At 56.4% G+C, this 27,538-nt stretch overlaps 1 protein-coding gene across 1 annotated transcript; it reads right to left on the reverse strand.

The window, feature by feature from the left end:
• Positions 1–1,839: 1,839 nt before the first annotated feature.
• Positions 1,840–27,538, reverse strand: Hhipl1 (HHIP like 1). The gene is made up of 9 exons (XM_076847903.2): positions 27,260–27,538; positions 20,171–20,817; positions 17,076–17,219; positions 14,853–15,181; positions 14,283–14,409; positions 12,021–12,166; positions 9,126–9,207; positions 5,387–5,469; positions 1,840–3,325 (listed from the first exon to the last, which is right to left on the reverse strand). The coding sequence occupies exons 1-9, from the start codon at positions 27,536–27,538 to the stop codon at positions 2,805–2,807; spliced, it is 2,358 nt and encodes a 785-aa protein (XP_076704018.1). The 3' UTR covers positions 1,840–2,804.

Raw genomic sequence — 27,538 nt, forward strand, 5'->3', positions numbered from 1 at the left:
TGTGGCAGGAAGTAACCTCTCTGGATTGAGTTTCTACATCTGTAGGCTGCCTGCTGGGAGGTGTGATCACAGCACCTGCCTCCAACTGTTACTACAGTGTTGAAGGAGTGGATAAAGCAGCACTTGAAGAGTGCCTGGCATGTGGGGTGCCAGCCACCCACTCTTATCACTGCCCAAGGAATAGTGACTCCGCCAGCCCCTTCTCATGACAGTGGCACACTGCCCTGGGCAGGAGGGGCACACAGGGTTGCTACCAACTGCTTCCCAGCCAGGCTGGCAGCTCCAGTGGCAGGGCCTGGCACTTAAGGCTGTCATACCCTTCTCCGCAGACACAGCAGCAGCAGAGCCACAAGCCAGCTCGGGAGCAGATCTGGCTTCAGCTGAGCCTTGGATTCTCTCCGCCCTGCCTGGGGCCCTCAACTAAGATATTTAATCTCCATGTGCCCGGGTTTCCCCTCATGTGACAAAGGGAGAAGAAGAGCGCTGTCCCGAGGGTCGAGTTGAGCCCCGCTGTGCCATCTCTACAACCAGGCCTGGCTCACAGGCCACACTCCACAGCAGGGCTAATGGCAGCCCCCACACAGAGGCAGCCCAACAGGGTCAGATAACACACAAGGTCCTGAGTCCTCGCCAGCCCCACTTAGCACAGAGGTATGAAGAGTCCAAGAGGTGACGAGAGAAAAATTCTGAGGTCCTACATTAAATTAATAAGGGCAGGAAGATGGACCAGGGAGGACACAGGGAATGAATCAGTAAACAATGTGGGAGAGCGGGACTCCGACCCTGGTCTCTAAACACCAGAATCCACTTCAATCAACAGGAAAAGACCTTCCTCAACTATTAGCCTCAACCAATCCCTAAGTACCAAGCATTTGTGCTTAATGGACCACTCGCCAATGCCAGCCCACCCACCGCTGCCTTCAGCTTATCCCCGCTTTATCAATAGCCAACCAAAGCTCAGTGTACACAACCTGTGCCGCCAGGACTGCATTACCAGGACCCTCCCTCCAGGGTGAGGCTACAGCCTCTACCAGGCCAGCCTTGCTGCTCATGGCTGCACAGCTCTGCACCTGGACCTGGTCCCTCCTGTCTTCTGTCCTTCATTTCTGTAACAGCTCAGGAAGCTCTTTCACTTCAGAGAACTCCTGACCTCAGAATTTTATCTGCTCACACCTGTAGTCCCAGCAACTTGGGAGGCTGAGGCAGGAGATTGCAAGTTCAAGGCCAGCCACTCCAACTTAGCAAGACCCTGTCTCAGAAAAGTTAAAAAAAAAAAAAAAAAAGACTGGGAATGTCACTCGATTCTAGAGTACTTGCCTAGCATACACAAGGTCCTGGGGTCAATCCCCAGCATCTCTCTCTCTCTCTCTCTCTCTCACTCACACACACACACACACACACACACACACACACGTTTCGGTTCCTCTGCAACCAGGTTCTACCTAAACTTCAATGAGCCTGGCACACCACCCCATGGCCTGCTCAACTGGGTGTAGATAGGGCCTCTTTCCAGACCATCCTGCTTCATACAAGGCTAGGTTGGAGTGTCTCACCCAGACCCCTCACCACTGCCCCTGACATGGGCCACAACCTGTCTTGATGACTCATCTGCTTTTATCCACCCACCCCAAACCCATCAGAGGCTGAGCCCGGAGTCCTTAACCCCTCTACAGGCCTAGCACAGTCCAGAGCTGAGGTCCCCAGTGAGCAAGGGAGCCTGTGGAGGAAGAAGGCTGGGGGCTACCCCTTCCCCTGTCCCCTCACCCCACACCAGCCTCCCGGGTAGTCAGGATCAGAAAAGAGGCAGGAGGGGGTCTGTAAACAGTCACATTGTTGGCATAGTCCTGGGGACAAGCTCTCAGTAGTCTCACTGGGCCCCCAGCCTGGTGACCCCTGAGTAGGGCTAGAGAAATCAGAGGGTCTTTGGAGTTTCAGGAGTGGGGATGGAGATAACAGAGGTGGCCTGATGGTCCTGACACAACCCTGTAAGTAGCAGGGCAGGGCCCCCCACTCAATGGGGCCCAGGTGCTTGGAGAGGTTGCAGGGGAAGCTCTGCTCAGCATGGGGTGCTTCTGTCCCAGGAGCAGGAGAAGACAGGCTTCAGGGCTGGAGGAGGCCAGGAACTATCCTTGGAGAACCTGCAGGTGCTTAGCATGACAGTGACGTCCAGATGATCAAGGGACTTCACCGGTGCCCCCTGGCTAGCTTTCTCCTGAGATGGCTACTCACTTCCTCCTAGGCAGGCTGACCCTCTCAAGGGCTGTCATAGCCACAGGACACCTGGGATCTGTCCACATGAGCAGCTTCTCTTTGCCCCACGGCATGCGTCCTGTTCTCTCCAGTGCCTTGGACTGTTGGGCCACCAGGCCAAGCTCTTTGGACCACGATCTCTGAGCCAGGCTCCAGCTGGTCTGGCACCCTCTGCTCCTACACTGCTGGACAGGCCCTCTCCTTCAGTCGGCCAGAGGTGCCTTCATTCATGCAGTCATTAAAGGATGGTGTTCCTGCTGCTATCTGGAGACTTGGAAGTAAAAAAGAGCTCTTCTTGCCCCAAGATCACACCCTGGCAGACCACACCGTCCCAACACACCAGCATGAAGTCTGCAGAAGGCACATGGCCAGGGACACAGGAGGGCACACGTGCACTGCAACACCTCACACAGGTCCAACAGGACAGCTAGGCAGATAAGGCCACCTCTTGGGACACACCCACATCACCCTACCCGGTTAGATACGTGTGCATAACCAGGCGCACACTGGGCTGCCTGCCTGCTGGATGACCAGGCCTGGTAGCCGAGGCTCGGCTATGAGTACGGGTCTTCGTGGCTGCACACGACGCCCGCGTCCTCTTCGTGCCCGCAGTTGTGCGTGCCCACCCCGGCGTGGGCGCACTGGAGGAGGTTGTGCTCGCTGCCCGCGCAGCGCACGTCGTCCAGCAGGATGGGTAGCGTGCGGCCCTCGCCGAACTCCGCACGCTTTGCTGCGCGCACGGCATGTGCGAAGCCCAGCTGGCGACACACAACCGCGGCGGCCTTGGTATCCCAGGCATCGTCGCACACGGTGCCCCAGCGTCCGCCCACGAACACCTCCACGCGTCCTCGGCCGGAGCTCAGTCCTGCGGGTCGCACCAGGCGCACCGCGCCGTTGGAGGGTGTAGGGTCCGCGGTGCTCGGCCGCCCCCGTCGCCGTCCTCCGCCCCTTCGGCCCCCTGGCCGCCGGGTGGGCCTGGCCGGCCGCGGGGTGGGAGTGCGTGGAGCGGCCGTGGGACGGGTCCTGCGGGGCGCCTTGGTGGGCCGTGGGGTGCTCTCTGGCGTTCGGATGAACTCTGAACAGAAGAAGGGCACACGGTCAGAGGGTCCCCTAGCCCGGCTCATCTCCCACCTGGCTGCCTCCAGGTGGGAAGGTGAACCTCAGGGAAAGATGTCCTCCGTCTGTCCCCCACTCAGACTCTGAAGATAGGGTGCTTCTGAGGGCACTAGGGGTGCTTTCTGAGTCACCCAGGCCCCATAGAGTGCTAGATGCTTCTCCAGCCATTCAGCACCAATCCCGGGAGCTCGCTGTTTTATGACCGTCTGCCGCTGGGTTCCCACACCCTGAGCCCTGCCCTCCTAGGGGGTACCCATGCTGTAACCTCTGGGCCTCGATGCAAGCAGTGCTGGGCTAGGATTCTAGGAGCAAGGGACCCTTGTTGCTTCCAGTCCTGGTTTAGGGTGGGGAAGCTGAAGCCGCAGAGGGGCATGGACTAAAGCAGTAGGTGGCCAGCAGGACAGGAACTGGGCCCACACGGATCACAGCTGGGGATGGAGGGGTCAGAGCAGGAACAGCCACCCCGTCACAGGGCCTGGACACCATAGGTCTTTGGGGGACTGAGGTTGGTGATTCTCTTTGTCCTGAAGGACATGGGACACACGTTGGGCCCAGGATGGCCATGGGAATAAACTTCACTCTACATCAGACACTGTACTCTGTCTAGCCCTACCCCCTGCAGGGCCAGTGCCAGGCAGTGGGCACTGTCCCCTGTGACAGCCGTCAGAGGAGGGCTGAAACCCCGACTAACACAGTTACTACGGGGAGAATCCTGGGGCCACCAGGGCACATCCTGTTGATCCCTCCCCACCTTGGCCAGTTGCACTGTGAAATCCATGGGGTCGGGGAGTGCTGAGAAAGTGCTTCTTGGAACAAGGACAAGTGCAGGCCAGGCCCAAGCACCATGACATGAGCAAGGTGCTGCCCCCCCAGCACCAGCTCTGCTCCACGCACTCCTCTACTCCATCCAGACTCTCCCCAGGCCCAGCTTCTCTGCCCCCTGCCCCTCAGCTCTCCTTCCTTTTCTCTCCAGTTCAGGAACCGCTACCCCCACCCAGTCCCACACTGCCCTGGGCAGGTCCCCACAGGATCTGGAACACACATCTGTACTAAACGGCTTCTCTGTCCTAGCCAGGACAGGGCCTGGTCTGACTTCCTCCTGGTCTCAGCACCCAGCACAGAGTGGGCGACTGACGCAAGTGACAGAAACGTGACTGAACGTGTGGAGGAAGGCCTGCTACGCTCAAAGCCACCTGCTGCTGGGACCCCTGAGCTCTGCCCTCCTGCAGCCGCCTCTGCCCAGGCGCCCTGCCCTGCCTTCCTGCTCCCCACCTGCCCCCCCCCCCCCCCCCCCCCCCCCCCGCACTGGCACCCTGCTGGCAGCTAGTCCCTTGGGCTGCACAGTGGCTCTTGCAATTCTGAATTAGTTGCCAGCGGTTTCAAAGTGTAATCTGAGAAGGCAAGGCCACACCTACCTCTCTCTGTATCCCTCCACCGCCATGGGCAAAGCACATATCATGCGTGGCTGGATGGAAAGCGGAAGGTCTGGTAATGGGGGGTCTTTGTTTCTACCCAGCTGGGGCCCCATGGTAGCCCCTCCAGCAAAATAGCCTTTCTCACAGCCCCAGGCCCCTCAAGCCACTGAGGATTGCTCATCCCACTGTCCCTCCTCACCAAGCAGGCAAAGGGAACCATCTTGGAAAGCCTAGCCGAGCACCCCACCCCCAGCCTTCCCTGCTCACACACAGGTGTCCTCTCTGTGTCCTCCTAGAGGACTCTGAGCATACTTGCCTGGCACAGCTGTTCCTCCCCTTGCTGTGCCCTTCCTGAGGCTGCAGCCCCTCGGACCACCTGCCCATAGACTAGGGCCTGGTCTTAGGAGTTGTGGCTAGTCCAACAGACCCACTCTAAAGTTCCTTCCACTTTATCTGTGGAAGTATGCCAGGCAAGCTGCTAGGCAGAGGGTCCAAGGAGGGGCCTCTAGGTCCCACTAAGGGCCCCAGCATCTGACTTGAGGGTCTGCAGGGTGCAGGCTGCAGGAGCTTCCCTCCCCTACAGAGAACCATCCATGGGCACTTACTTTCTTTGGGCACAAAGGGGATGAGGCGGCTCCTCACCTTCACCTGGGTGGGATAGATCTGACACTTGCCGGGTGGCGCTCGTCTGCCAATAACACACAGGAGGTCATGAGGTCCCACCCTGGTAACTCGCCTTAAGCGTGTCCACCTGACACCAGCCCTTCTCATGGGTGGTGGCAGGGAGTGCAGGGACCATGCAGGTGTGGACAGGAATAGCAGTAAATGGTGGCCAGTTACTGAGTACCTACTGTGTGCCCTGCAGGACCCTGGCACTCTCTGTGCCCCCAGGATTCTAAGGGCCCAGCCTCAGGACACAGGCACCAAGGTAGCCCACTGGCGCCTGCTCAGTCTCTACCTGCAGAGCACTAGGTAGTGCCAGAGGCTCCCTCTCTCTGAGCCACTTCGGAGTCAGAGGTGGGCCCCACGCCTCATCCCCCACTGGTGGAATGCCAGTCTCTCTTCTCCCCACCCCGCCACTCTGGCACCTGTTATGGTGCCCCATTCTTGCCTTCTACCCTGGCCCTCCAACCCCCAGACTTTGAGGATGGTCTCTGCGGCCTCTGGTGTCTGGATTTCTGGTGATGCCCAGCCTGGCCAAGGAACCTGGGAAAGGTCAAGGCTAAGGGGTAAAGCAGGGAGGAGGAGGGAAGCAAGCCTGAGTGGGAGCCCAGGGCCTGGGGCTGGAGAGAACGGCAAGAGAGCCGTGTGCCAGGGTTGCCAGGGTATGAATGGGTCTCCTTTTACATCCTTCAGGGGCACAAGGAAGGAACGGAATTCCATTTTAATTAGTTTTTGGCTGTTGATCTGTGATTCTTTGAATGGTACCGGCCCTGTATTCTTTGAAGGGTACCGACCCCATTCCCAGAGTGCCCCACGTGGGCCCAGGACTTCAATAGGGTCTCGTCAGCACGGGGTGGGAAGCAGCCACGTGAGGGGCCTCCAGACAGGCTTGGCAGAAGAAGGGACACAGGCTTCTCCCCCAGAGCTGAGGAAATGCAACTGGCACACACGCTCTCTTCGCCTCCCTTCTGGAAGCTGGAGGAGCCGCAGGGCTTCCCTCCAGGTCATGTCCACACACTTCAGTCAGGCCCAGCTGGGCTTTTGTTCTTTGAGGAAATTATATTTTAAAATCTGTTACGCAAAAGGATGGGAGTAAGCCCAAAAATGCCACCGTTGTTATGTCTGGGCATGGTGAGGTGACGCAACCCCACCCCCTCCACTACTGGTTCTTCATTTTCCAAATGTTCAGTGTCGGACCCCTCTGGAGTCCGAGTGGCTGCAATGAAATACATTTAGCCAGCCCCGCGCGGACGGAAGTGCACACCTGTAATCTTAGAAACTAGGGAGGCTGGGGCAGGAGGATTCCGAGTTCAAGCCTGTCCTGGGTAACTTAGCAAAAATAAAAAAAAAGCCTGAGAATATAGCCAAGTGGTAGAGACCCTGGGGTTCAATCCCCAGAACCAAACAACAACAGCCACAAAACATATATTCCAAGAGAGAAAAATGGAAGGGCAAGGGGTCAGGGAGGAAGGAGGAGTCTACCATCTGGGCTCCTCCTAACCCTGAAGCTGGAGCTGGGGAAGCTGCTGGGTCTAGGCAGGTTCCCTCTCCCTCCACAGGGACAGTGAGCCAACAGAGAAAGGGTGTTGCAAAAACCAGCGGAGATGATGCCTTTAAGGCAACATGTGGCAGGAATTAGACACCCAATATATGTGATATTTCCTCAGAGAAGCATTCTTCTTAAAAAAAAAAAAAAAATGGAAATAACCTCAATTCCAAGGAATTGGTAAGACAGTTATGGCTCAGTGACTCAGCAGAAAATGACCAGCCATTAAAAACCATCCTTTTGAGGTTGATGTTGCAACGTGGAAACGCTTACACAGAGTAGGGAACAAACGAGCGAAGAAGAATGTAAAGTTTGCATGTGATCCAAGTGTGGGGACATAAATCCTGGCACCACAAGATGGATGTGACCTCAGGGAGATGAGAACACAGGGATGAGAGGAGGATTGCTATGTTTTCCTTGATTTAAAAAAAAAAAAAAAAAAAAAAAGTTATGTCATTAAATAATATATTTGTGAGATGATGTCACAGACCAGAGACCAGAAGCTAAGGAGACAAGATGACTAGATGTAATTTGGGATCTTGGACTAGAAAAGGGACACAAGAGAACAACTGGAAAAATCCCTTAAAAAGCCGACAGAGTTTAACTAGTGGTGATGTGCCAAGGTCAGTTCACTAACGAGGTTACAGGTTCACGTTCAAAGACCACCTAAGAGGTGGTGGGGTGCACTGCACCCGGGGTATGCAGGAAACTCTGCCACCTCTTTGTAGCTCTAAAAGGACTCCAAATTTTAAAAAGTATTGTTTAGGTGCACCGGGTGTTTCGGGACTTTCCCATACCAGTAGGTCTCAGAGTTTGGGGTAACTAAACACATCCCCCAGGGTCTGCCAAACACCCGCAGATTCTTGGAGTGCATCCTTGGGCTTGGTGGGGAAGGGGGTGAGCATGCGTAGTGTCACCCCAGGTATTGGGTACAAGTACAGACAGCAGGGAGCAGGGGAGAAGCAGCATGGGTGAGGCACTGGCTTCAGTTCTCAGCACCGCATATAAAAAAGAAAACAAAGGTCGACAACTAAAAATAAAACTTAAAAAAAATGCCACAGTCTTTGCTCTGTGCCATTCCTGGGGCCTGAGCTGATTTGTTGGGGTGAAAGGACACATCTAGTCCAGGAGATGTGGACTGGATCCAGGAGATGTGGACCAGACAGACAGGTGGGGCACAGTCCTACAGCTGGGAGCTCCAAGTCTGGGTGATAAGAACTCAGAAAGATTAGACAGGCCTGGAGGGGCAAGTAGGTTGGGGAGGACGCCTGGAGGCAGTGAGATCCAAGGCCCTGTGGTCAGCACAATGAAGCTTAGAGGTTAGGGCAGGACTCTCAAGCCAGTCACCTGGACCCAGCTGCAGTTCTTGCCCCTCTGGGACTCTGGCACATGACTTTATATCTTTATACTCATTTCTGCCCCATAAAATGGGCAGCTGAAGCCAGGTGTGGTGGCCCACGCCTGTAATCCCAGCAACTTGGGAGGCTGAGGCAGGAGGATTGCAAGTTAGCAGGCCATCAATTTAGTGAGACCCTGTCTCAAAATTAAAATAAAAATTTTAAAAAGCTCAATGGTAGAACATCCCTGGTTTCAATCCCCAGTATCACAGCGGGCGGGGGGAAGCAGTGGAGAATCATACCTAGAACTGAAGCCCATAGGGAGAGAGAGTTGGAATGGGATGGTCAGGGAGGGTGCTTGGAGAGCCCCAGCAATTCTAGCCAGTAGCTCCAGGAGAAAGGCCAGGGTCAGATGGGGACAGGAGGTCAGGGGAGGCATCTCAGAGGCAAGCAGGAGTTTGGAGAATGTGGGAGATGGAGCAACCTAGGGAACAAGGAACGAGGGACATGCTAGACAGAAGGAAAGACACAGGAGAGGTCAGGCAAGGTCGCTACACTCACAGGCCCCAAACCTCATCTCCCACTCCCCACGACCTGAAGAGAGCCGCACTCTGGAGGGCAGACCTTTGAATCCCGGATCTGCACCTCCCGGTGGAGGGAGCTTGATTCATCAGGTCTCTCTGGGAATCAGTCTTTTCATCTGAAAGATGGGGATATGAATTCTCCCCACGTTGGGAGTTGGGGAAAGTCAGAGGAGTGAGACGGTAGGTGCTCAGTCTGCACCTTGCAGGGACTCACCGGGAAGGGTCGATGACCTTGTAGATGACCCCACGTGCAGCCGTGGCACTTGGCACGCCCGTGGACATGAAGTACAGCTCCCCTTTGGAAAGAAGAAGATGGCAGGTGAGCGGACAGCTAGAGTAATGTGGGCCAGCCCCACCCACCTCCACAGCCCTCAGGTTGGAGACTGACCCCAGCCTCAGCCGACCTCGAGGGGAGCACTCCAGGGCAGCCTCTTTCTTGGTCCAGCCCCCAGAACTGGAAACTGAGGCTGGGAGAGGTGTCCAGATGTGGCCATGGGCCTCTGCAGCACTGTCCCTGAGCGATCAGTCACCCTGCCTGTCCCCACTCCCCGCTCAGATCTCTGCTCCTGCTCCTCCCTGGTGGCTTGTCCCCCCACCCCCAGCCCTGGCCGGATTGAAGCCCAGCACCACACATCTCTGGGCATAGATAAGGCCCTGGAACAGCTCCCTACACGATGGCCTCCCAGGTGACCTGCGGGCACATGTGGCTCCCCAAGCCTCAGCTTCCCCATCTTTAAAATGGACAAGTTCACAGGGCTGCTACGGAGAGCAGAGAGCAATAACTCAGTAGTGGCTGTTACTGTTGTCACCTGGAGAGACCTGGGAGCAGGCACCTCCCCGGCAGGGCAGAAAGCACGGGGTCAGGAATCTAGTGTGAGCCCCCGGGGCCACCCGGAAGCCCTCTGTCTAGGAACTCCGTGATGGCCCATCCCTATCTTCCCCTCCAGCTCTCAGGTACAGTGAAAATGCACCGATCTGAATTCTGAGCACCACGGAGCTCACTCTCAGGTGACATTAGTCCTCCTGTGCCCTGACCATCCTACCCTAATCCCTGCAGCCAGGCCCTCTGGGGCCCAGGAAATGGGCTTCATTATTGCCATCTTGCAAATGAGGAAACAGGCTCAGCAAGGTCGAAGTCACACACGTAGTGAACGGTTAAGCCAGACCCAGAGTGCAGCAAAGTCTGCTGTCCCAACCCCACACCAATGTAGGATCCACGGTGACTAGGAAACCTGACGCAAGTCCCCTATGGCCCAATGTGATAATTCAGTCGCACTAGGACCTCTGTCCTTGTAAGAGCATAGCAGAGAGCTCCTCCAGGCCTGGGAGTGGGGTGCATCCCCAAGGAGAGGCTGAGACAGAGAAAAGACAGGGGCAGTCAGGGAGGGTGCATGGAGGCAGGGTCAGCAAGCAAGGGCAGGCAACCCTGGGGATTCTGCAAAGGGGGAGACCCTTGAGGGGTAATTTGTGTAAGGGGTGGACCCAGCTGTGTCAGGAGCAATGGCCCACCAGGGAAGTGGGGATAAGGGGCATAGGTCTACATGGGGAGGATGCCACCTGCAGGAATACGGTTTCCCTGGCAAGATGTCCCTTCAGGAGTCCATAAGGGAAGCCACAGGTTTGCAGTGTCATCTCAGGCCATCCACCTCCCTCTGGCCTCTCTCTGGACCGAGACTCTGGGGGCAGCCCCTGTCCCTCTATCTGTGCAGCCCTCACACTGACACTCCAGCTCCTTGCAGGTCAAGGCTCCCTGCACATCCCTAGCCTGAATGCCCTTCCCCTGTGTCTTCGTCTGGCTGGCCAACCTAAGGCCCTGCTCTGCCCACAGTGCCCGCCCTCGTTACTGGGTGTGAAGAGTCAGTCTCATTCCCCGTAAGTAAAGTGACAGGGTTAGACCAGGCAGACTCCAGGGCTGTGAGCAGGTTCTTGGACCACGTGCACACACAGGGACCCTTCTCATGCTGCCAGGCCCTCCGAGAGCCACACTGCCCTCTTGATCTCTGTGGTGTGGACTGTCCCTGGCAGATACTGGGCCAGCAGGCATCCTCGTTTGTAATTTTCAAGTGTCAGGAGAACCAGAAAGGGAGGAGAAGAGCCAGGAGCTCTGCTAATGTCACACTCTAGTAGTGGGAGAGACTGGCTGACACTGGACCTGGAGCTGGCCCTGGGCTCCTGGCTCGCGGGTGCCTCCTCCTGGTTTTCTATCTCAGCGCCACTCAGAGGGCTGAGGAAGGGTCCCAGGGGACCGCACCTTCCTCCAGGCCCTGCATCTTTGGGGGAGAGGGAGGTGGGGAGGGAGGCTCCCCTGCTTCTGAAATACTTTAACCCCCTACTGACCAAAAGAAAGGGCTTTCAGGGGCCCAGGGGCCTCTCAGGGGCTGGAGCTGCCCTTTTGGAAATTCAGATGTGATGGGGGGATGGGGGAGGTTGGTTCAACAAAGGTTTCCCAGACTCCCTGGGGGCTCTGGCACTGGGCCTTGCAGGGACACACCTCCAAAGCACCCCCCCACCAACTGCGTTGCCTAGAAACCCCTACAAAGCATCCACCAGGGCCTGCTGAGGGCCCCTGGCCTTTTGTTGTGGCATAGTCAAGGGGTCCAAGGACAAAGGCAGGAGACTGGAGCAGGATCCAGTCTCCATGGCCCTTCTTCTTCCCCTCCCCCTCTGTCCCTGCTTTGAAAACACAAGTTCCTCAATGTGGGACCAGCTAACAGGCAGGAGGGCTGCCGTCTGTCCACCCACTGTGAAATTCCAGTGTGGCTTCACTGAATGGTCCAAGTGCATGTGCCATGAAGAACCAAGGGCCCTGCAGTTCTCTGGGGAGACACTCTCCCTCTGCCCTCCAGATCCTGCCTGCAGACCCAACCCCTGTTAGCACTGGCCCCCCCCGCAGCCCTGCACTGGATGGGAACAGGGAAGAGGGACCATTTCTCCCTTTTTCCAGATGAGAAAGTGAATATGCCCTAGGAACTGAACGCCTCCCTCCCCAGCACGCAGGTCATTTCAGGCCGAGACCCGACCACTCACAATACAGCCAGGAGCCCTGGGAGGGGGAAACCAGTTCCAGGCCCAGTGAGTCTGGACCAGGGGGAGGTCCACGAAGGCTCACCCGCCTCATCCTCTGCAAAGGAGATGATGTGTGGGTAGTAGTTGTTGATGAGGCCTGGGAATGCGCAGGTCTGGCCACGGCCCATGCAGATCTCACTGTACCGCCACTGGCCTGTCCCTGGGTTTTCTCGGAGGGACATCAGACGCCTAGAGAGGAAGATGAGGTCTGAGGTCATGGCTGGTATGGTGTACGGGGAACACACCATCTATTCATCAACTCCTCCACCCATCCAATCATCTATCCATCCACCCATCTGTCCTCCTGTCTGCTCATCCATGCAACCAGGACCATTGTAATTGGCAGGATCCAGTGCAAAATGCATGCCGGGTCTCTTGTTCAAAAATTATTAAAAATTTCAGGAGAGTGATGAGAGAGCAGTAAGAGACGTGTGGGCCCTTCTGTGCAGGGCCCTGCAGCCGCACAAGTTGTGTGTCTGTGAAGTGGGCTCGGTGTGATCTTCACTGAGCATCTGCCAGAGGAACCCCGGATGAACAAGACCAGCTTGGTTCCTGCCCGTCAGTTCAGTGCAGTCCCTGGCCAGGTGAAGGCACAGTGTCTCTGAGAGCTGACATCCACCACAGCTGCCCCAAGGTGTATGCATCTTTTGGCACTGCCTGTACTTCAGACATCAGGCGGTTGGCCATCTTGGGAACATGCTCATCTTGCGCCGACTCCCTCTTCTGCTTCTCCAGCACCTACGCATACTTCCAGCCCCTGCTCCGACATTGCCTCCTCTGTGAAGTCCTCCCTGACTGCACTGCTCTGGACTCCCAGCACTGGGCACAGGCTCTCTGAGGTTGCAATGTCTCAGACCAAGTGTGGGTGTGTCCCTGGCTTGGATGCAAGATGCTCTTCATCTCAGTTGCCCTGACCCTGGCGTAATGCCTGACCCAGCAAAGGGGCTTGGGAATGTGGGCAAAATTAATTGAATGTCCGAGACCAGGAGACTTGGGAGAGAAAGAACTGGTGGCAAAAATAAAAGCTCCATCTAGGAAGCTTTTTCTAGGTGGAAAGCTGGGTGGCCAAGGAAGGGAGTCCCCAAGAACTGGGAGAATGATCCAGTATCCAGGGGCACAGGGCTGGGTGCTTTCTCAGCTCCCGACTGAGCCTAAGTCAACAGCCTTCCAGAGGCAAGAAGTCCCCTGCCAGCCTTGGGCTCTGAATCTCCTCCCCGGCCACCTACTCGGCTGTTCTCCCCAGAATGGGAATTAGGGGCATCGTGTGTCTGTGAGTTTGAACTAACTTCCAAGTGCTGTGTATGTCCTAGTAGATTCTGTCCTGGGGACCCCCTGAGATGGTGGGCACTACTATCAACTGCTTTTTGTAGGTGAGAAAACTGAAGCACAAAGAGGTAAAGTAACTGGCTCAAGGTTGACTCCAGTGAGCAGAAGGATCCGGGCCAGGTATCTCAGGTGCACTTTTAAGCCTCAGCATGCCAGGCTGAATGTCATCCTGGTCCTCTCTGACTCTCAGTTTTCTCCTCTGTACAATGGGACAACAAGGTGGTCGTAAGTATCCAAGCTCCACAGAGGACAGAGTCTGGTTCACAGCAGGCCTAGGAGGTGTGCTCTCTCCTCTTCTAAAATGCACCTGGATATGACTCATGCCCTGTCCCCCCCACCCACCCACACACCTGTTAAGTCTCAGTGATGGGAATAGAGGAGGGAGGCTCCTCGGGCCACAATGGTCAGGCTTGGACAGCAGCCTTAGCTCCCCCCTCCTCAGCAGGGTCACTTTGGATGGGCCACTGCCCTCTGTGGCTTCAGTTTCCCAACCTGTGCAAGGGGCTTGGGGACCAATGCTCTCTGCAGGCCTGGCTGGGGTGGGCTGGGTAAGGCTCTAGGCGCTCCCGTTCTGTGCAGTGACGGGTCCTGTCTTCCCCAGGAGGAAGGTGGCCCTGGGGATAGAGGGCTTGCTGGTGTTCTGTCCCTGACTATCAGAAGGACTTGTAGCTCAAAGCACAGGAGTTTCAGGAGAGAGGGAAAGACCAGGTCCCGGCCCTTAAGCCCATGGTCTGCCAAGCCATGACCTGGGCCTTCTGGCTGGCTCCAGTCCCTGTTAGGAGAGCAGGAGCAGATTTCCTAAGGGGTGACTCTCAACTTCCCCCCTGAGGAAGAGACCCGTTGGCCCACACCCAGAGGAGGCGCCTGTCAGTGTGCGTGTGCACCTGTGTACACACTCACACACACCACACACACACTTCATCACAATCCAGGGGGCAGAGGCCCTAACCACAGGTACTCAGGGCTGTGGGCCACCTACCCGCTCATGAAATCCCCGAAAATGTAGAGGCCATTCAGGTTGGGGTACTCGCAGCCCCGGTACACATAGCCCCCTGTGACCGACTTGCCCATCTTGTGCGGGTAGGCAAAGATCGGCAGCACATCATCTGCAGAAGGGGAAAGAGCCCGGGGTGAACATGTGGCAGCCTGTTCAACTGCCAGGTCTGTCCCCAGCCGGAGGCCTGTGAAAAGGGGACTGGGGACAAAGGTCAGCAAGAGATAGGGGTCACGAGGTCAGCCAGAAGGCCCCTGAGGGCAGGTGGGAAGGAGGGAGGTGCTCATGGGGACTGCCTGGGGGCGGGGAGATTTGCAGGGGCCCAGGTCCAGGGGGGAAGCAAGAGCAAAGGAGCGCCCGAGGGAGGGCACGGGAGGTTCCAGTGGGGACAGGAGGTCTCCTTGCACAATTCGCAGAGGATGGGGTGCGGAGACCGGTCCAAAATGAAGAGGTGCCTGGGAAGGGTCCTGGGTGCGGCCCCGCGGGAGCCCCAGTCTTGGGCAGCCGAGGGGAGGGTTGGGCGGATCGGGTTAGGGGTCCCGGGCGCGGGCTCACCCAGGGAGGCGTTGGCGCACAGCTTGCGGTCATAGCACTCGAATCCCTCACGGGCGCGCCAGCCATAGTTGCGGCCGCGCTCCACCAGGTCCACCTCCTCGAATTTGTTCTGGCCCACGTCACCGCAGAACAGGCGCCCGCGGCCCGCGCCCGTCGCCGGGTCGCCGCGGTCGAAGGAGCAGCGCCACATGTTGCGCACGCCCAGGGCGTAGACCTCTGGCCGCGCGGCCGGGTCGCCCACGAACGGGTTGTCGGGCGGGATGCGGTAGAGCGGGCCGCGCTCGTTGCGGTTCACGTCGATGCGCAGCACCTTGCCCAGCAGCGCCGACCTACGGACAGGCGGGAGGCTGGGGTGTCAGCGCGCACCATCCCCAGGACAGGGAGGGAAGGGGCCGGGTGCAGGGTGAGCCCCAGCTATGCGGCAGAGACCTCGGTGCTATGCTCCTCAGCTACTGGCAGCTGGACAACCTGGTGCACCCTTTCAGCTGGGTGTCAAGCCCTGTCCAGAGCATTGGACCTAAAGTCATCTATTGTCCCACTTCATGGCCATAAGGAAACTTTTAGGTTGAGTACTGTTATGATCTAGTTCTACAGACGGCAGCTAAGCTCAAAAAAAGTCAGATAAAGTGCCCCCTGCCACCCGGATAATCAATGGTGGGGCAGAGATCCAGCCCAGATGGCTGGCCCAGAACCCCAAGCCCTTTTCCAGACCCTCTATGGAAGCCCACCTCCGTAGTGACAGAGGGTTCTGCTCTGCCCTTCTGTTTACAGGGTTGTGCTAGCCAGTGAGGATTACACTAGAAAGTGACTCATATTTAGTTTTTTTCCAGGACCCAGCCCAGTGATCCCACCTAGTAGGTGACATCAAGTGTTGAGTCAGTGATCAAAGTCATATGTATCAAGCAGAAAGCGTAGGGAGGGCTGGGAGAAGGTGGGAGCTGCTGGGAGCAGCTCTAACCTCTGTGCAGCTCTGCTGGGGGCGGGGGGGGGGGAGTAGCTTTGGTTCCACTGATCACATGACAAAAATCACATGGAAAAATCTGTGCTGTGCTTGGAGATGGTGTGGAGGGGAGCAGGCCTCTCACCTGGTTTCTGATCTCCCCTCTCAGTGTTGGTGGACTCCCTCCCTCCAGGCTGCCTTTCAAGGCAGGGCTGGTGTCCTTTGCCCAGTTGACAGAACTGTGTGTACCGTCATTCCCACAAGAATTAGCACCCAAGTGTTCCTCCATCAGTAGAGCCACCTCACAGGTGTCTTGCTAATGGTAACAAAACACGCCCCCAGCGATGCCAGGGTCCCCACCACAGGCCTCCCAGCTTCCCCAGCAGCTCCTTCCACGGGCCCTGGGCTGCTCACACCCTGAGCCACAACAGGCACGATATCATGCCTCAGGATGCGAGTGGGCAAAAACCACATAGCAGCAAAACAATGTTTTTAAGTCCCATCCAATTATCCACAAATCCTTAATTTCTATTTTCTCAACTTCATCTCTGAACACATTGCAAACTGAGAAAGCTCGGATGATTCTTACACTGTCACATGTGAAAGCCTAAGTCACAAATTGTGAGCACTTTAATTACAGTAATCAATACCACCCTTTCTATTTTGACTTCCTGGGCTAAGGGAGGTTTTGTCATTTTGGCTAAGGAAATGGAAGAGGCAGGCTGGAGACTCCTCAATATCCTCGTTTACATGCACAAGGATGTACACCCGCGTGTGTGCATGCATAAAGAGGCACAAGGGTAGGCCATTTGCTCAAGCCAGCAGGTGGGTAAATGAGGCCGAGATTATACTTCCGAATTTGGGTCTTTGTGAGTGACCCTGGGGCAGAAAACCCACCTGACCATAAAGACCCTGCTCTGGCCTGCTTCCCCTCCCTGATCCATCTGGGGAGCACCCCACACCTCCTTCCAGCAGGGCTCTGTTCAGGGGTGGGCTGACCTTCCCAGAGGGTCACTGATGTCACTTACCAGGCACCTGTGAGAAACAGGCTCTGGGCAATTGTAAGCTGAGGAGCCTCCCATGGAGATGATTATCTTTCCCCTGTAATTAATGGGAACCAGTGACTGCCTGGGATCCCCAGCTAGCTGCAGGCTGAGCTGGTTCCCAGACCCTTCCCTACTAATGGAAGCTGCTTGGCTAAGAAAGTCACTTCTGGCTCCAAAAGAGTGCCAGAAGCCCCAGAGTGCCCCCCAAGGTACCAGACAACTAGAAGCCGAACATACTTGTTTTGGGCATTTCCAAACTTTCCGAAGGGGTCTCCAGCCATCCCACCATCTCCGGTAAAGATGTACAGGTACCCATCGTCCCCAAAGAGCAGCTGACCCCCATTGTGGTTGGCAGCTGGTTCTTCAATCTCCAGGATTATCCTAAAGGAAGATAAATCCCCAACAATGAAAACTCAGCCTTCAACACATAAACAAACAAACAAACAGAAAACAAGATCACAACAATGAACCCTCCTCTCTGTTGGATGTCATTTCACAATGGAGAATAGAATGTTGTTGTTGTTGTTTTCTGATACTGGGGATTGAACTCAGGGGTGCTCTGCCACTAAGCCACATCCCAGTCCTTTTATTTTATTTTATTTTTATTTTTATTTTGAGACAGAGTCTTGCTGGCTGTTCCTGAATTTTTGATCTTTCTACCTCAGTCTCCTAAATCACTGTGATTACAGGTGAGTGCCACATGCCCAGCTGGAAAAGACTTTTTATATCCTTTGTAACAAGTGATTTTCACAAGGACCTGGTAAGTAGGTTGAGCTGGGATAATTTACTCCACATGTCAAGGAGGACCTGGAGGAAACTGATCCTTCCTCTGGTCCTCTTCCAGCCCTCTCAACGCCTGGGTAGCCAATTCTCTGCCAGGTGTGGTGGTGCACACCTGTAATCCCAGATACTCAGGAGGCTGAGTCAGGAGGATCACGAGTTCAAAGCCAGCCTCAGCAATGGCAAGGTGCTGAGCAACTCAGTAAGACCCTGTCTCTAAATAAAATACAAAAAAAGGGATGGGGATATGACCTAGCGGTTGAGTGCCCCTGAGTTCAATCCCTGGTATCCAAATAATTATCATCGTCATCATCATCATCATCATCCTCCTCCTCCAATTGAAATAAACTTAAGATATTCTAACTCTCCAGGATTGGCTACTCACTCGCTAAACTCTCATTAATAACAGATAAGAAAAACCAGGATACAGAAAGGTGAAGTCACTTGGACCCTGGATTTGAGTCCTTCACAGCCAGGGCTGGAAGCCTTTGCACTGTGATACCAATGCACAGCAGGAGATGAGCAATACAGGACCCCAGCACCAGGGCCTCCTGCGGAGCACAGCTCAGACTGCGGGATCCCAGCCCCAGATAAAGAGACTGACAGCTGCGGGCACAGAGGCACACACCTGTAATCCTAGTGATTCTGAAGGCTGAGGCAGGAGGATTGTAAATTCAAAGCCAGCCTCAGCAATGATGATGTGCTAAGCAACTAAAATAAAATACAAAATAGGGCTGGGGATGTGGCTCAGTGGTTGAGGGCCCCTGAGTTCAATCTCCAGTATCCCCCAAAATAAATAAATGAAGAGACTGCCAGTCATCTTGGGCAAAGACGACTGCTTTTCCCTGGCCTGCCTTCGGCCAGCCGGCCATGCCTATGTCCCCCTCTAAATGAATTCAGGCTTGGACAAATGAACCTTAATGAACCCTCACTCTTAAGTATGTTCCTCTGTGTATTCTGTGCTCAATTTAAGTTTTATCAGGAACCATTTTTTTAAGTCACTGTTGAAGGTACTTTCATTCTGCCCTTCCATCTTCCCTTTGTCAGGTTCATATGATAAATAATCTTTCATGGAGAAGTAGTTGCATAGGTTCGTATAAGATTATGAGCATCATGTTTTCTCTTTTTGCTCCAGCTGCCAGGAAGCTCATAGTCAAAATTAATGCTGGAGCCAGGCATGACGGTTACATTCATAATCTCAGCTGCTCTAGAGACTGAGGCAGGAGGATCATAAGTTTGAGGCCAGCCTCAGTAACTAAGTGAGGCCCTAAGCAATGTAGCAAGACCCTATCTCAAAATAAAAAATAAAAAAAAATTAAAGAAAAGGGAGGAGGGCTGGGGATGTGGTTCAGTGGTTAAGTGCCCCTGGGTTCAATCTCTAGTACCAAAAACAAACACAAAAACAAAATCAGTGCTGTACAGCAAGAGCCCCATTAGCTCACCAAGACAGCTGTCTGGTGGTCACTCGTCCTTTCTCTATGTTCAGTGTCAAGATGTTACAGTTTGATCAAATATACAAGGTGATGTTACTTGCCTGTTTGCCCTCTGACCTAGGGCTGACCCTCCCCTTCCCTGTGGCTGCAAACTACACTTCCCACGTTCCTTTGCTGGCTGAAATGGTTCAGCCAATGGGCAGTACTTCCCGAGACTGGAGTGGGGAGGACACCCCTCTCTGTTTCAGGTGGGGTCCTGGCAGTAGCTGCACCTCCTTTATGGGTCTAGTTGATCTGCCCAGGCCCAACATGGTGCCAGCTGTCACTGGGTGGCCCCAGCTCCAGGGCTCCTGGGCTCCGGGAAGCCCCCCTTCCCACTTTGACCAGCTCTAGGGGTGGAGGCAGCTCCTCCACTTGCAGCTCAGAGTGGCCTCCCTTCCTGCGGTTGCCCTTTCATTGTCCTAACCCCTGTGCAACTATTTTCCAATATCAAATTCTTCCTGTTGGGTTTCTGATACAATGGGGGGCTCTTTCCCCATTGTACCCAGGCTGGCAAGTGAGCCCCTTGGGCAGGCCAGCTCAACCCAATTTGACAACAGCTGGAGCATATATAATGCACAGGGAGCCGTCTGTGTAGGCCTTGAGGACCTGGGGGTGGGAATAGGTGGGAGCTGGAGGAAGGAAGTTTCCTGGAGCAGAGGGTGCCCTGGGGGGACACGGAGGCCAGAGCAGGGTTAATGCTGAAATGCTTCCTAGAAGTGTGACCTGAAAGGTCACTTGACCTCTTTGAGCCTCCACTTCCTCATCTGAAAAATGGGACCAACAACAGAACCACATGAAAGCAACCATCTCGAGTTGGAGAGTTGGGGGAGAGATGATCTGCCTTGGAGGCCAGATGGAGGGGTCAGGAAATGGTTCCATTGAACGTCTGGTTTCCAGAAGCGGCCCTCCCCAGGCCCCAAGGCATGTACTTCAGTGCCCCACCAGGGGATTTAAACGTGCTGGGGTTTAAATGTGCAGGTCTTTAGTAACCGCCGGGTGAGGCGCTCACACCAGGGCATGTGCACACGCCACCACATGGCAGCCCGGCTCCCACCCTCGGTGGCCCCGGGGAAACACCTCTCGGAGCCGTGGTCCACGGCGTTCTCATCGTCCTCGGAGACCCTGAACTCGCTGATGCGGATCCACTCGTGGAAGTCGACCCCCACGGAGTAGTAGACGTAGAGCTTGCGGTTGCGCCGGGAGTCAGGGTGGAAGGCGATGCCCAGGAAGCCCCGCTCGTCGCCCTCCCAGGGCGAGGTGAGCACGGCGCGGCTGATGTTCAAGAAGGGCTTCTCCAGGCGCGAGCGGTCGGCCAGGTAGGCCCACACCAGCCCCACCTGCTCGGCCACGAAGAAGCGGTGGGTGCCGTCCCGGGCATGGACCATGGCCACCGGGTTGCGCAGCCCGTTGGCCACCTCCTCCAGGCACAGCTGCAGGCAGCCCTTGGCATCCGCCGCCACTCGGCCCAGGTTCAAGTTGAGGTTCTCGTTGACCAGTAGGCGTGGGAAGCAGTAGTCCGTGTCATCCAGGGACAGGTAGCGGCAGAACTTGGCTCGGTTCCCTTCCAGGGCCCAGAGCTCGCGGTCCGGCGAGAGGTGGCGGAAGAGGCCCCGGCACGTCTGCCACATGTCCAGGCAGTAGTCCTCGCAGAGCCCCGGCACTGTCCGCAGGGGCGTGGAGGGGTCCTCGGCATCATAGAGGTGGGCTGCATAGGGCGAGCATTCCTGCAGAGACAGGCAGGGCTCAGGGGTGCTGTGTGGGGACACCAGTCAGCTGTGTGCCCCTGGGCAGAGCCTCAGTCTGCAGACCCACAAAGGGTGGACAAGGCCCTCTATTACCACCTGTAGCCTCAACTCCAGCAGCAACCTGGCCTCATTTCCCTTCCCCTGTGCTCTTGTCCCTGTGCCTTGGTGTGCCTGCTAGAACAAATCCTGAAACCGTCCCTTCTGCTACTACCTGCTGCCACACAGAGGCTGCTGGGGGCACCGCTGGGTTGCAGCACTTCCAAGCCGACTCTTCACATCCTGCACCCGCCCCTAGATCTAGACGATAACCCCCTCCCTTTGTGACCCTGCTCAAGGGCCACCTCCTCAGATCTCTGATCACCCAGTCCACCCCCACCCCATTACTCCCTGGCCTTTGACCTTGCTTTAAATCAAACAAAAATCAGAGATGCAGGTTTGAGGCCAACCTGAGCAACTTAGACCCTGTCTCAAGATCAAAACCAAAAAGGGCTGGTGATATAGCTCAGTGGTAGAGCCCCCCGGGTTCCATCCCCAGCATCTCAAACAAAAGGAACATGACCTGAGATTATAATAAAAATTAATTGGTTCCTTGTTTATTGCCTGTCTTCTTCTTCAGAACACAGGTTCTGGATGGTTACTATTGTACCCCAGAACTTGATAGCGTCCAGCACATAGTGGGCCCATAGGAAATACCTTACCCACCAGCCCTCTGTTGACCTTGATTCACCAGAGACAGGCCACGTGCTCCTACATATCTGTCCACTGAATCTTCCTGAGATCTCAAGAGGGAGTTGCTACTGGGGAAACTGAGGCTGAAGGCCACTTGTCATTCAGCACCACACTTGGGCTAGCAACACAGACCATATTAAATGTGATCTCAGGTGGGCCCTGCTCTCTCCAGCACGGTGGTGACTGGCATGGGCAATAAGCAAGTGTGTTGATGAGGCCAGTGCTCACCCCCCCACACCTGGTCCCCCCCTCCTGCCCAGGCACCTCATTCTCAGCTCCTTGATGAGGCCCTGGGGCTGTCCCCACTGCAGCAGTGGCAGAGCAGCTTTCTATGTGATGAATGAATCCCAAACCCTTGGGCCCCTCCGCAGGCCTTTGGCCTCACAGGTCCTCTTCCCAGCTCTGCCCAGAGCAGAATCCAGAGCCTCATGCCCCCCCACTCAGTACTTCCCCACCAGCGAGACGCGTCAGACCTCATCAGGGCCCACGTGGGCACCACTTGAAATGCAGGGCAGTGAATGCCACGGGACAAGCCTCTGGCCACTGGGAGAAGGGCTCTGCCCACCTCCCTGCCTGAACAGTCCCAAAGTGCAGAGTTGGGCTGCTCCGAGGTGGCTCCCAATCACATTTGGCAGCATCCCTGCCTGTCTCTGACACTGCTACGCCATCTCCTGCTTCCTGGGTCCCCTAACCCTACTATGACAAAGGGCGCAGAACTGTGGCTTGGCTCTGCTCTCTGGGAACCCTGGCCAGGGCAGCAAACCTGAGCAGCCTCTTCCCTGCGCCACACCTCCAGCGCCCACCCTGCCCCCAACCCAAGAGCCACACGGGGCTAGCCTGGCTCTCTCTGATCTGGCTCTGCCACGGCTCTTGCTCCTGCCCACCTTCCTCTTCCCCACAGCCCTGCCACGCGGCAGTCTGCTCTGCACCTCAGGACAGCTGCCCCTGGCCGCGCACCCTTCCCTCCCCGCCTCTCTGGCAGGTTGCACTCTCCACATCCTTAAATAATACAGATGAACTAGCAGGACAATACCAACAGCTGCGGGGGCTGGGGCCGACGGTGGGCCAGCCCTGTGCAGGGTGCTCTTTGTGAATCTACTTCCCCCCAAAGCAGCAGCAGGGTGTCCTTGTTCTGCGTGTCCTTAGATAGATGAGGAAGCTAGGACTCCAGAGGAAGTCACCAGCCCAAGGTCACGTGCCTCAGAGTGTGCTGCACAGACTGGGTTTGAGCAAGTGTGCTGGACTCCACCAACTGGCTCTACCTACCCACCCTCAAGCCCCAGTGCAGAGCCCCGCCACACACACCTTCCCCGCCTCTGTGTGCAACGGTGCCCTCAGCAGCCCAGGCTCCGTGGGGACCGCCCTCTGTCCAACCCTGGACCTGACCTGCGTGTTGTAATTATTTATTTCTGAGCCTGACACCTCTCCCCGTGTGAGCTCACCAGTCCAAGGCCCGGCCTGACTCAGCTCTGGGCCCCCAGAGGACTCAGGGGATGCGCCTCCTGCGGTGGAGGAGGCCCTAACAGCCACAGACGTCCTCCCCACCCACAGGGGGGACCAGGCTGGCTTCCAACAGGAGGCCTCTGGGGGCAGCGGGTGACTGGCTGACCTCGCAGCTATGTTTTCAAGCTCCAGTCCTGGAGCCACTCACTCCCATCACATGACCATGGCTTCGGTCAGCTATGGCCTGTCCTTCTGGCCCCTCTACTGCTGTAGGGCTGAGTCCTACCCGACAAGACAGGCAGCACCCTGCTGTGCACTTGGAGCCTCTGGTCAGCTGCTGTCCCAGGCCCAAGCAGGGATACCACAGCTCACATGTTAACTCTGCCAACAAGAAGCCAGGTGGCCAGGTCTTAGGTCTGTGCACTGCAGTGTCTCTCATGGTCCCTGGTGTCTCCTGTGGGTCAGCCAGCAGCTGCAGGTGGTCCCGGAGGCTCTGTGTATGTGCACACCTCATTCAGTCTTTGCAGGTCAGCGTCATTGTGACTCCTATTTTGCAGATGAGGAACCGAGGCTAAAAGTGGACATGTTCCAAGAAGTGGCCAAACCTGGGCTCACACCAGAACTCACGCCACCCACCCGGTGCTCTGTCCAGATGAGCCAGGAACGTTCCACTCCACAAGTGTCTCCTGGACACACACTGTGCCAGGCACTGTCCTCGGCTCCAGAGACACAGTGGAGGGCAGAACAAACTTCTGGAAGCCAATCTGAGGGCATGCCACTCACCAAGGCCCAGGCAGAGGGACCAAGAGGGCCTGGAGACCTTGGCAGTCACCAGCAAACCCTGGGTCCATGGCTGTTCACTCGCAGCCTGGGTACTTTTACTTACACACAGGGCAAACATGGTGCTCAGAGCAGAGCAGTCGAGAACTAGGAAATAACAAGAAGCGCCGGCAACCACTGCTGGCAGAGAGATGATGAGGCACCAGGCCTCACAGTCAGTGGCAGAGAGGGTGGAAAGCCATGCCAGCAACCCACCACTCGGTTGCCTGGGCCAGAAAGTGCAGGGCAGACAGCCTGCCACCTCCCCATCCCAAGATTGCCCCCGCGGACAGCCTGCCACCTCCCCATCCCAAGATTGCCCCCGCGTAGCCACTGACACTCATGACTCATGGTCCTGAGTCCCGAAGGCATCCTATGCCTTCCCACTCTTGAGAAGACAGAGTCTTCGCACACAATGTCCTCTCCGTAGGACGCTCCTCCTCACTCAATTCCACATCTGCCAAACTCCTGTTCATGACGCAAGAACAGACTCAAAGTCCTCTCTTACTTCGGCTCTTTCCCAGGGCTGCTGCCGGCCCTGGGCCACTCCCACAACATCTGTTCAGGGCTCCCACACAGCCCCCACTACCTTGTAACCCTGCAGCTTGCAGGAGATACTCTACACTTCTGCCCTCACCTCTTCACCGCCAGCGGTGGCCTGGATGCTCTGCTTGGCTAGGACTTAATCATCTCTTTGCAAACCTGTCCATCCCACAGATGGTGGCACCCTCTAGGGGGGGCATCCCAGGACGCAGCAGATAGTCAGGCTCAGGGACAGAGGTAGCATTGGGAGAAGGGCTTTGGAGCCAGAGCGCACACTCTCTGTGCACTCAAGTGACCGTGGGCATACTCCTGGGGCCATGTCCTCATCCATGAAAAGGGTAAGGAATTCCAACCTCACGGTTGTCACGAGGAATAAACCAAGATGATACAAGTATGTGTTGGGTAATTTTCCAGTTAGATGAGCTGGTAAGAAGTAACTGAATATTCCCTCCTCCAGGAGGCCTTCCTTCCCGGCCCCCGACACCTTTGTGCTATGCCCTCATGGGTTTTGGTAATCTTGGTGAATCTCTTGCACATTCTGGTAAGTAGCTGCTGTCTGTCCTGAACTGAACAAGGGGACTTTGAGGCTGTGCCTGCGAATTGCCAACTGCCTCCAGGCCCAGCACCAGCACAGGGCCAAGTCCTTACAGGCCCTGGAACAATCTTCTGAAGGCATGAGCCTGCAGAGGACCTTTGCAGATTTCCATCAGAAATAGGAGAGGATGACCTCAGGCACTTGGAGAGGGCACCTCAATTGCAGGGGAAGTTAGCCCGTGGAAGGCTCATGCCAGCCATGCAGGGGATGCACACGCCACAGCTGGTCTTTCTCCTCCAGCGCACACAGCATCCATGGGAGGTAAGAGCCTCTCTGCCTCCCCAGGACAGATGTGAGGCCTGAATGCAGACTGAAACCTGTAGATAAGGTGCCTGGGCCACCTCTCCTGGTGGGAATCCGGAGGTGCTGAATCTGGACACAGTCTTGGCCGGCAGAGAGCAGTTCTCCTGCCAGCCATCTCCACAAAACCCCGTCAGGGAAACCATGCCCCAGCCACAGCCGCCCTCTGTAAGCTCACTCCAGACATGAGGTCACTCCCAGAGACGCCTCGGCTGGAGGTGCTAGCAGACACTCCACCATGGGTTGCTCAAGGCCAGGCAATCCCAGGAGGTTCCCAAGGAAAAGGAGGGGCCTTCTGCCAACAGACACTCCAGCACCGACTTTCCCTTCTTCTTCCTTGGACCTATCTGCCTTGACTGGTCCAGTACATAATAAGCGTTCAATAAACAGGTGTGGAATGAATGTGTGAACTCTGCTGTATGGCCTGGGTGTGGGGAGACCAAGGACCTTATCCCAAGGAGTCCCCAGGCTGGGGAGAGAAATACTTGGCCAGACTCTTCAGCTCTTAAGATGCTCAGCATGGGGGTTCAGCAGAGTCGGGGGCTAGTGGTGGGCCAGGAAGCACTAGAGAAATTTAACTGCATCTATTGTTTGAGCCACTTAATTTGCATGGCAACCCTGGGGGACAGTTGAGAAATCTGTCCCCATGTTATTTATTATTGTTGTTGTTAACAGTAGTAATAGTATTAGTAGAGATTGCACCCTGGAGCATATAACCACTGAGCCACATCTCCAGACCTTTTTAAATATATTATTTAGAGACAGGGTTTTGCTGAGTTGCTTAGATGCTTAGAGCCTCCCTTAGTTGCTGAGGCTGGCCTCAAACTTGTGATCCTCCTGCCTCAGCCTCTATAGTGGCTGTGATTTCAGGTTTGTGCCACGGCGCCTGGCCCTTTTTAAAATATATTTTGAGACAGGATCTTTCCAAGTTGCTCAGGCTGGCTTTACTGGAACTTGCCATTCTCTGCCTCAGCCTCCTGAGTCTCTGGGATTACAGGCATGTACCAACATGCCCAGCTTCTGTCCCCATTTTAAAGATAATGTAACTGAAGTGTGCAGTGGTGATCTTCCCAAGGTCACAGAGTCAGAAGGTGGCACAGCCAGGATCAAACCCCATGACATCAGGTTCCATTAAGCCCTTCTGCCCCTTCCCCCTCGCCTGCCCCCTGCTGGCCGAAGGCTGGAGTACTGCGCTGCGCCCGTGGGATCGCTCCACCCCTGAGCGCCTTCACTGTCCAGTTGATGGCCAGGGCCAGCCTTAGGGCTCCTGGTGACACCCTATTTCTGCATTCAGCCAGACAGCTTTTGCCCACGGGGGGCAATCTCACAGAAGGAAAACAGCTAGGGCAGAAGTCAGCGGGGAGGCGTCCCTCAGGTGAGGGCGCCCTTCCAGCGGGAGCACCCAGGTGGGGCTGGAATACACCCAGGGTCCAGGACTCACACAGGCCAGGTCAGGGAGGAGGCAGGGGCTCTTAGACTGCTCCCGCAGGGCAGGGAGGGGCCCTCATAGGGAACAGTGTCCCCTAGACCTTTCAACCACGCCTGGCACCTTGACCCCGCCCTCTTCGGAGCCCCTGATCCCCTCGCGCAGCAGCACAGGGAGCGGGGCAAACGCCTCCGCATCCCGGTACCGACCAGGGCGGGGTTCCTGGGGGGGGGGGGTACTGCGGGGCAGAAAAGCCCCTAGTCTCGGAGAGAGTAATGACATCACCTGTCCCGACTGGGCTGGGAGAGGCAACTGAGGCCCGGGGAAGGCTCACGATACGAAGCTTATGAAAGGCAAAGCCGAGAGCTGTCCGGGGATGCCTGGCTCCCCGACCGGTGCCAGATGACTCCCTCTAGGATCCTCGAGTTCCCAAGCCAGGGACCCACTTCTGATCCTCGCCCCAGTGATCTCCGCTCAGCGACCCCGCGATCAAGGCCCCCCGCGCACGCGCCCCGGTACCGCGTGCCCGCCCAGCCGCCCGCGCCCCGGCCGCCGCGCCCACTCACCTGGCACAGCAGGTCCAGCGCGTAGCCGGCGCACGCGGCCCACACCGGGGCGTCCACGCGGGCCGCCAGGGCGCCGAAGCGGTGGGCCAGCGCTGCATCCTGCTCTGGAGCGCAGCAGCCGAAGGCCGAGTACTGCGCGCAGAAGCGCAGCGGCTGCGGCGGCCGGAAGGGCGGCCTGAAGTCCAAGCACTGCGGGTGCGCGGCGGCCGGGAGCGCCCGCAACACTAGCAGCACCCGCAGCGCCAGCGGCGCCCCGGCCCCGGCACGCCGGCCCGCCAT

The sequence above is a fragment of the Callospermophilus lateralis genome, chromosome 3 (genome assembly GCF_048772815.1).
Source record: "Callospermophilus lateralis isolate mCalLat2 chromosome 3, mCalLat2.hap1, whole genome shotgun sequence".
In the NCBI taxonomy this organism is placed as follows: domain Eukaryota; kingdom Metazoa; phylum Chordata; class Mammalia; order Rodentia; family Sciuridae; genus Callospermophilus; species Callospermophilus lateralis.

What these genes read in the sequence shown, in the direction of transcription:
- Hhipl1 (XM_076847903.2), bottom strand. Translation starts at nt 27,538, where the DNA reads ATGGCGGGCCGGCGTGCCGGGGCCGGGGCGCCGCTGGCGCTGCGGGTG. An exon ending in GTGGACCACGGCTCCGAGAG is followed by an intron (nt 17,220 to 20,170) that starts GTGTTTCCCCGG and finishes ATCTTCCTTTAG; the next exon opens with GATAATCCTGGAGATTGAAG. An exon ending in TTTGGAAATGCCCAAAACAA is followed by an intron (nt 15,182 to 17,075) that starts GTATGTTCGGCT and finishes GCCTGTCCGTAG; the next exon opens with GTCGGCGCTGCTGGGCAAGG.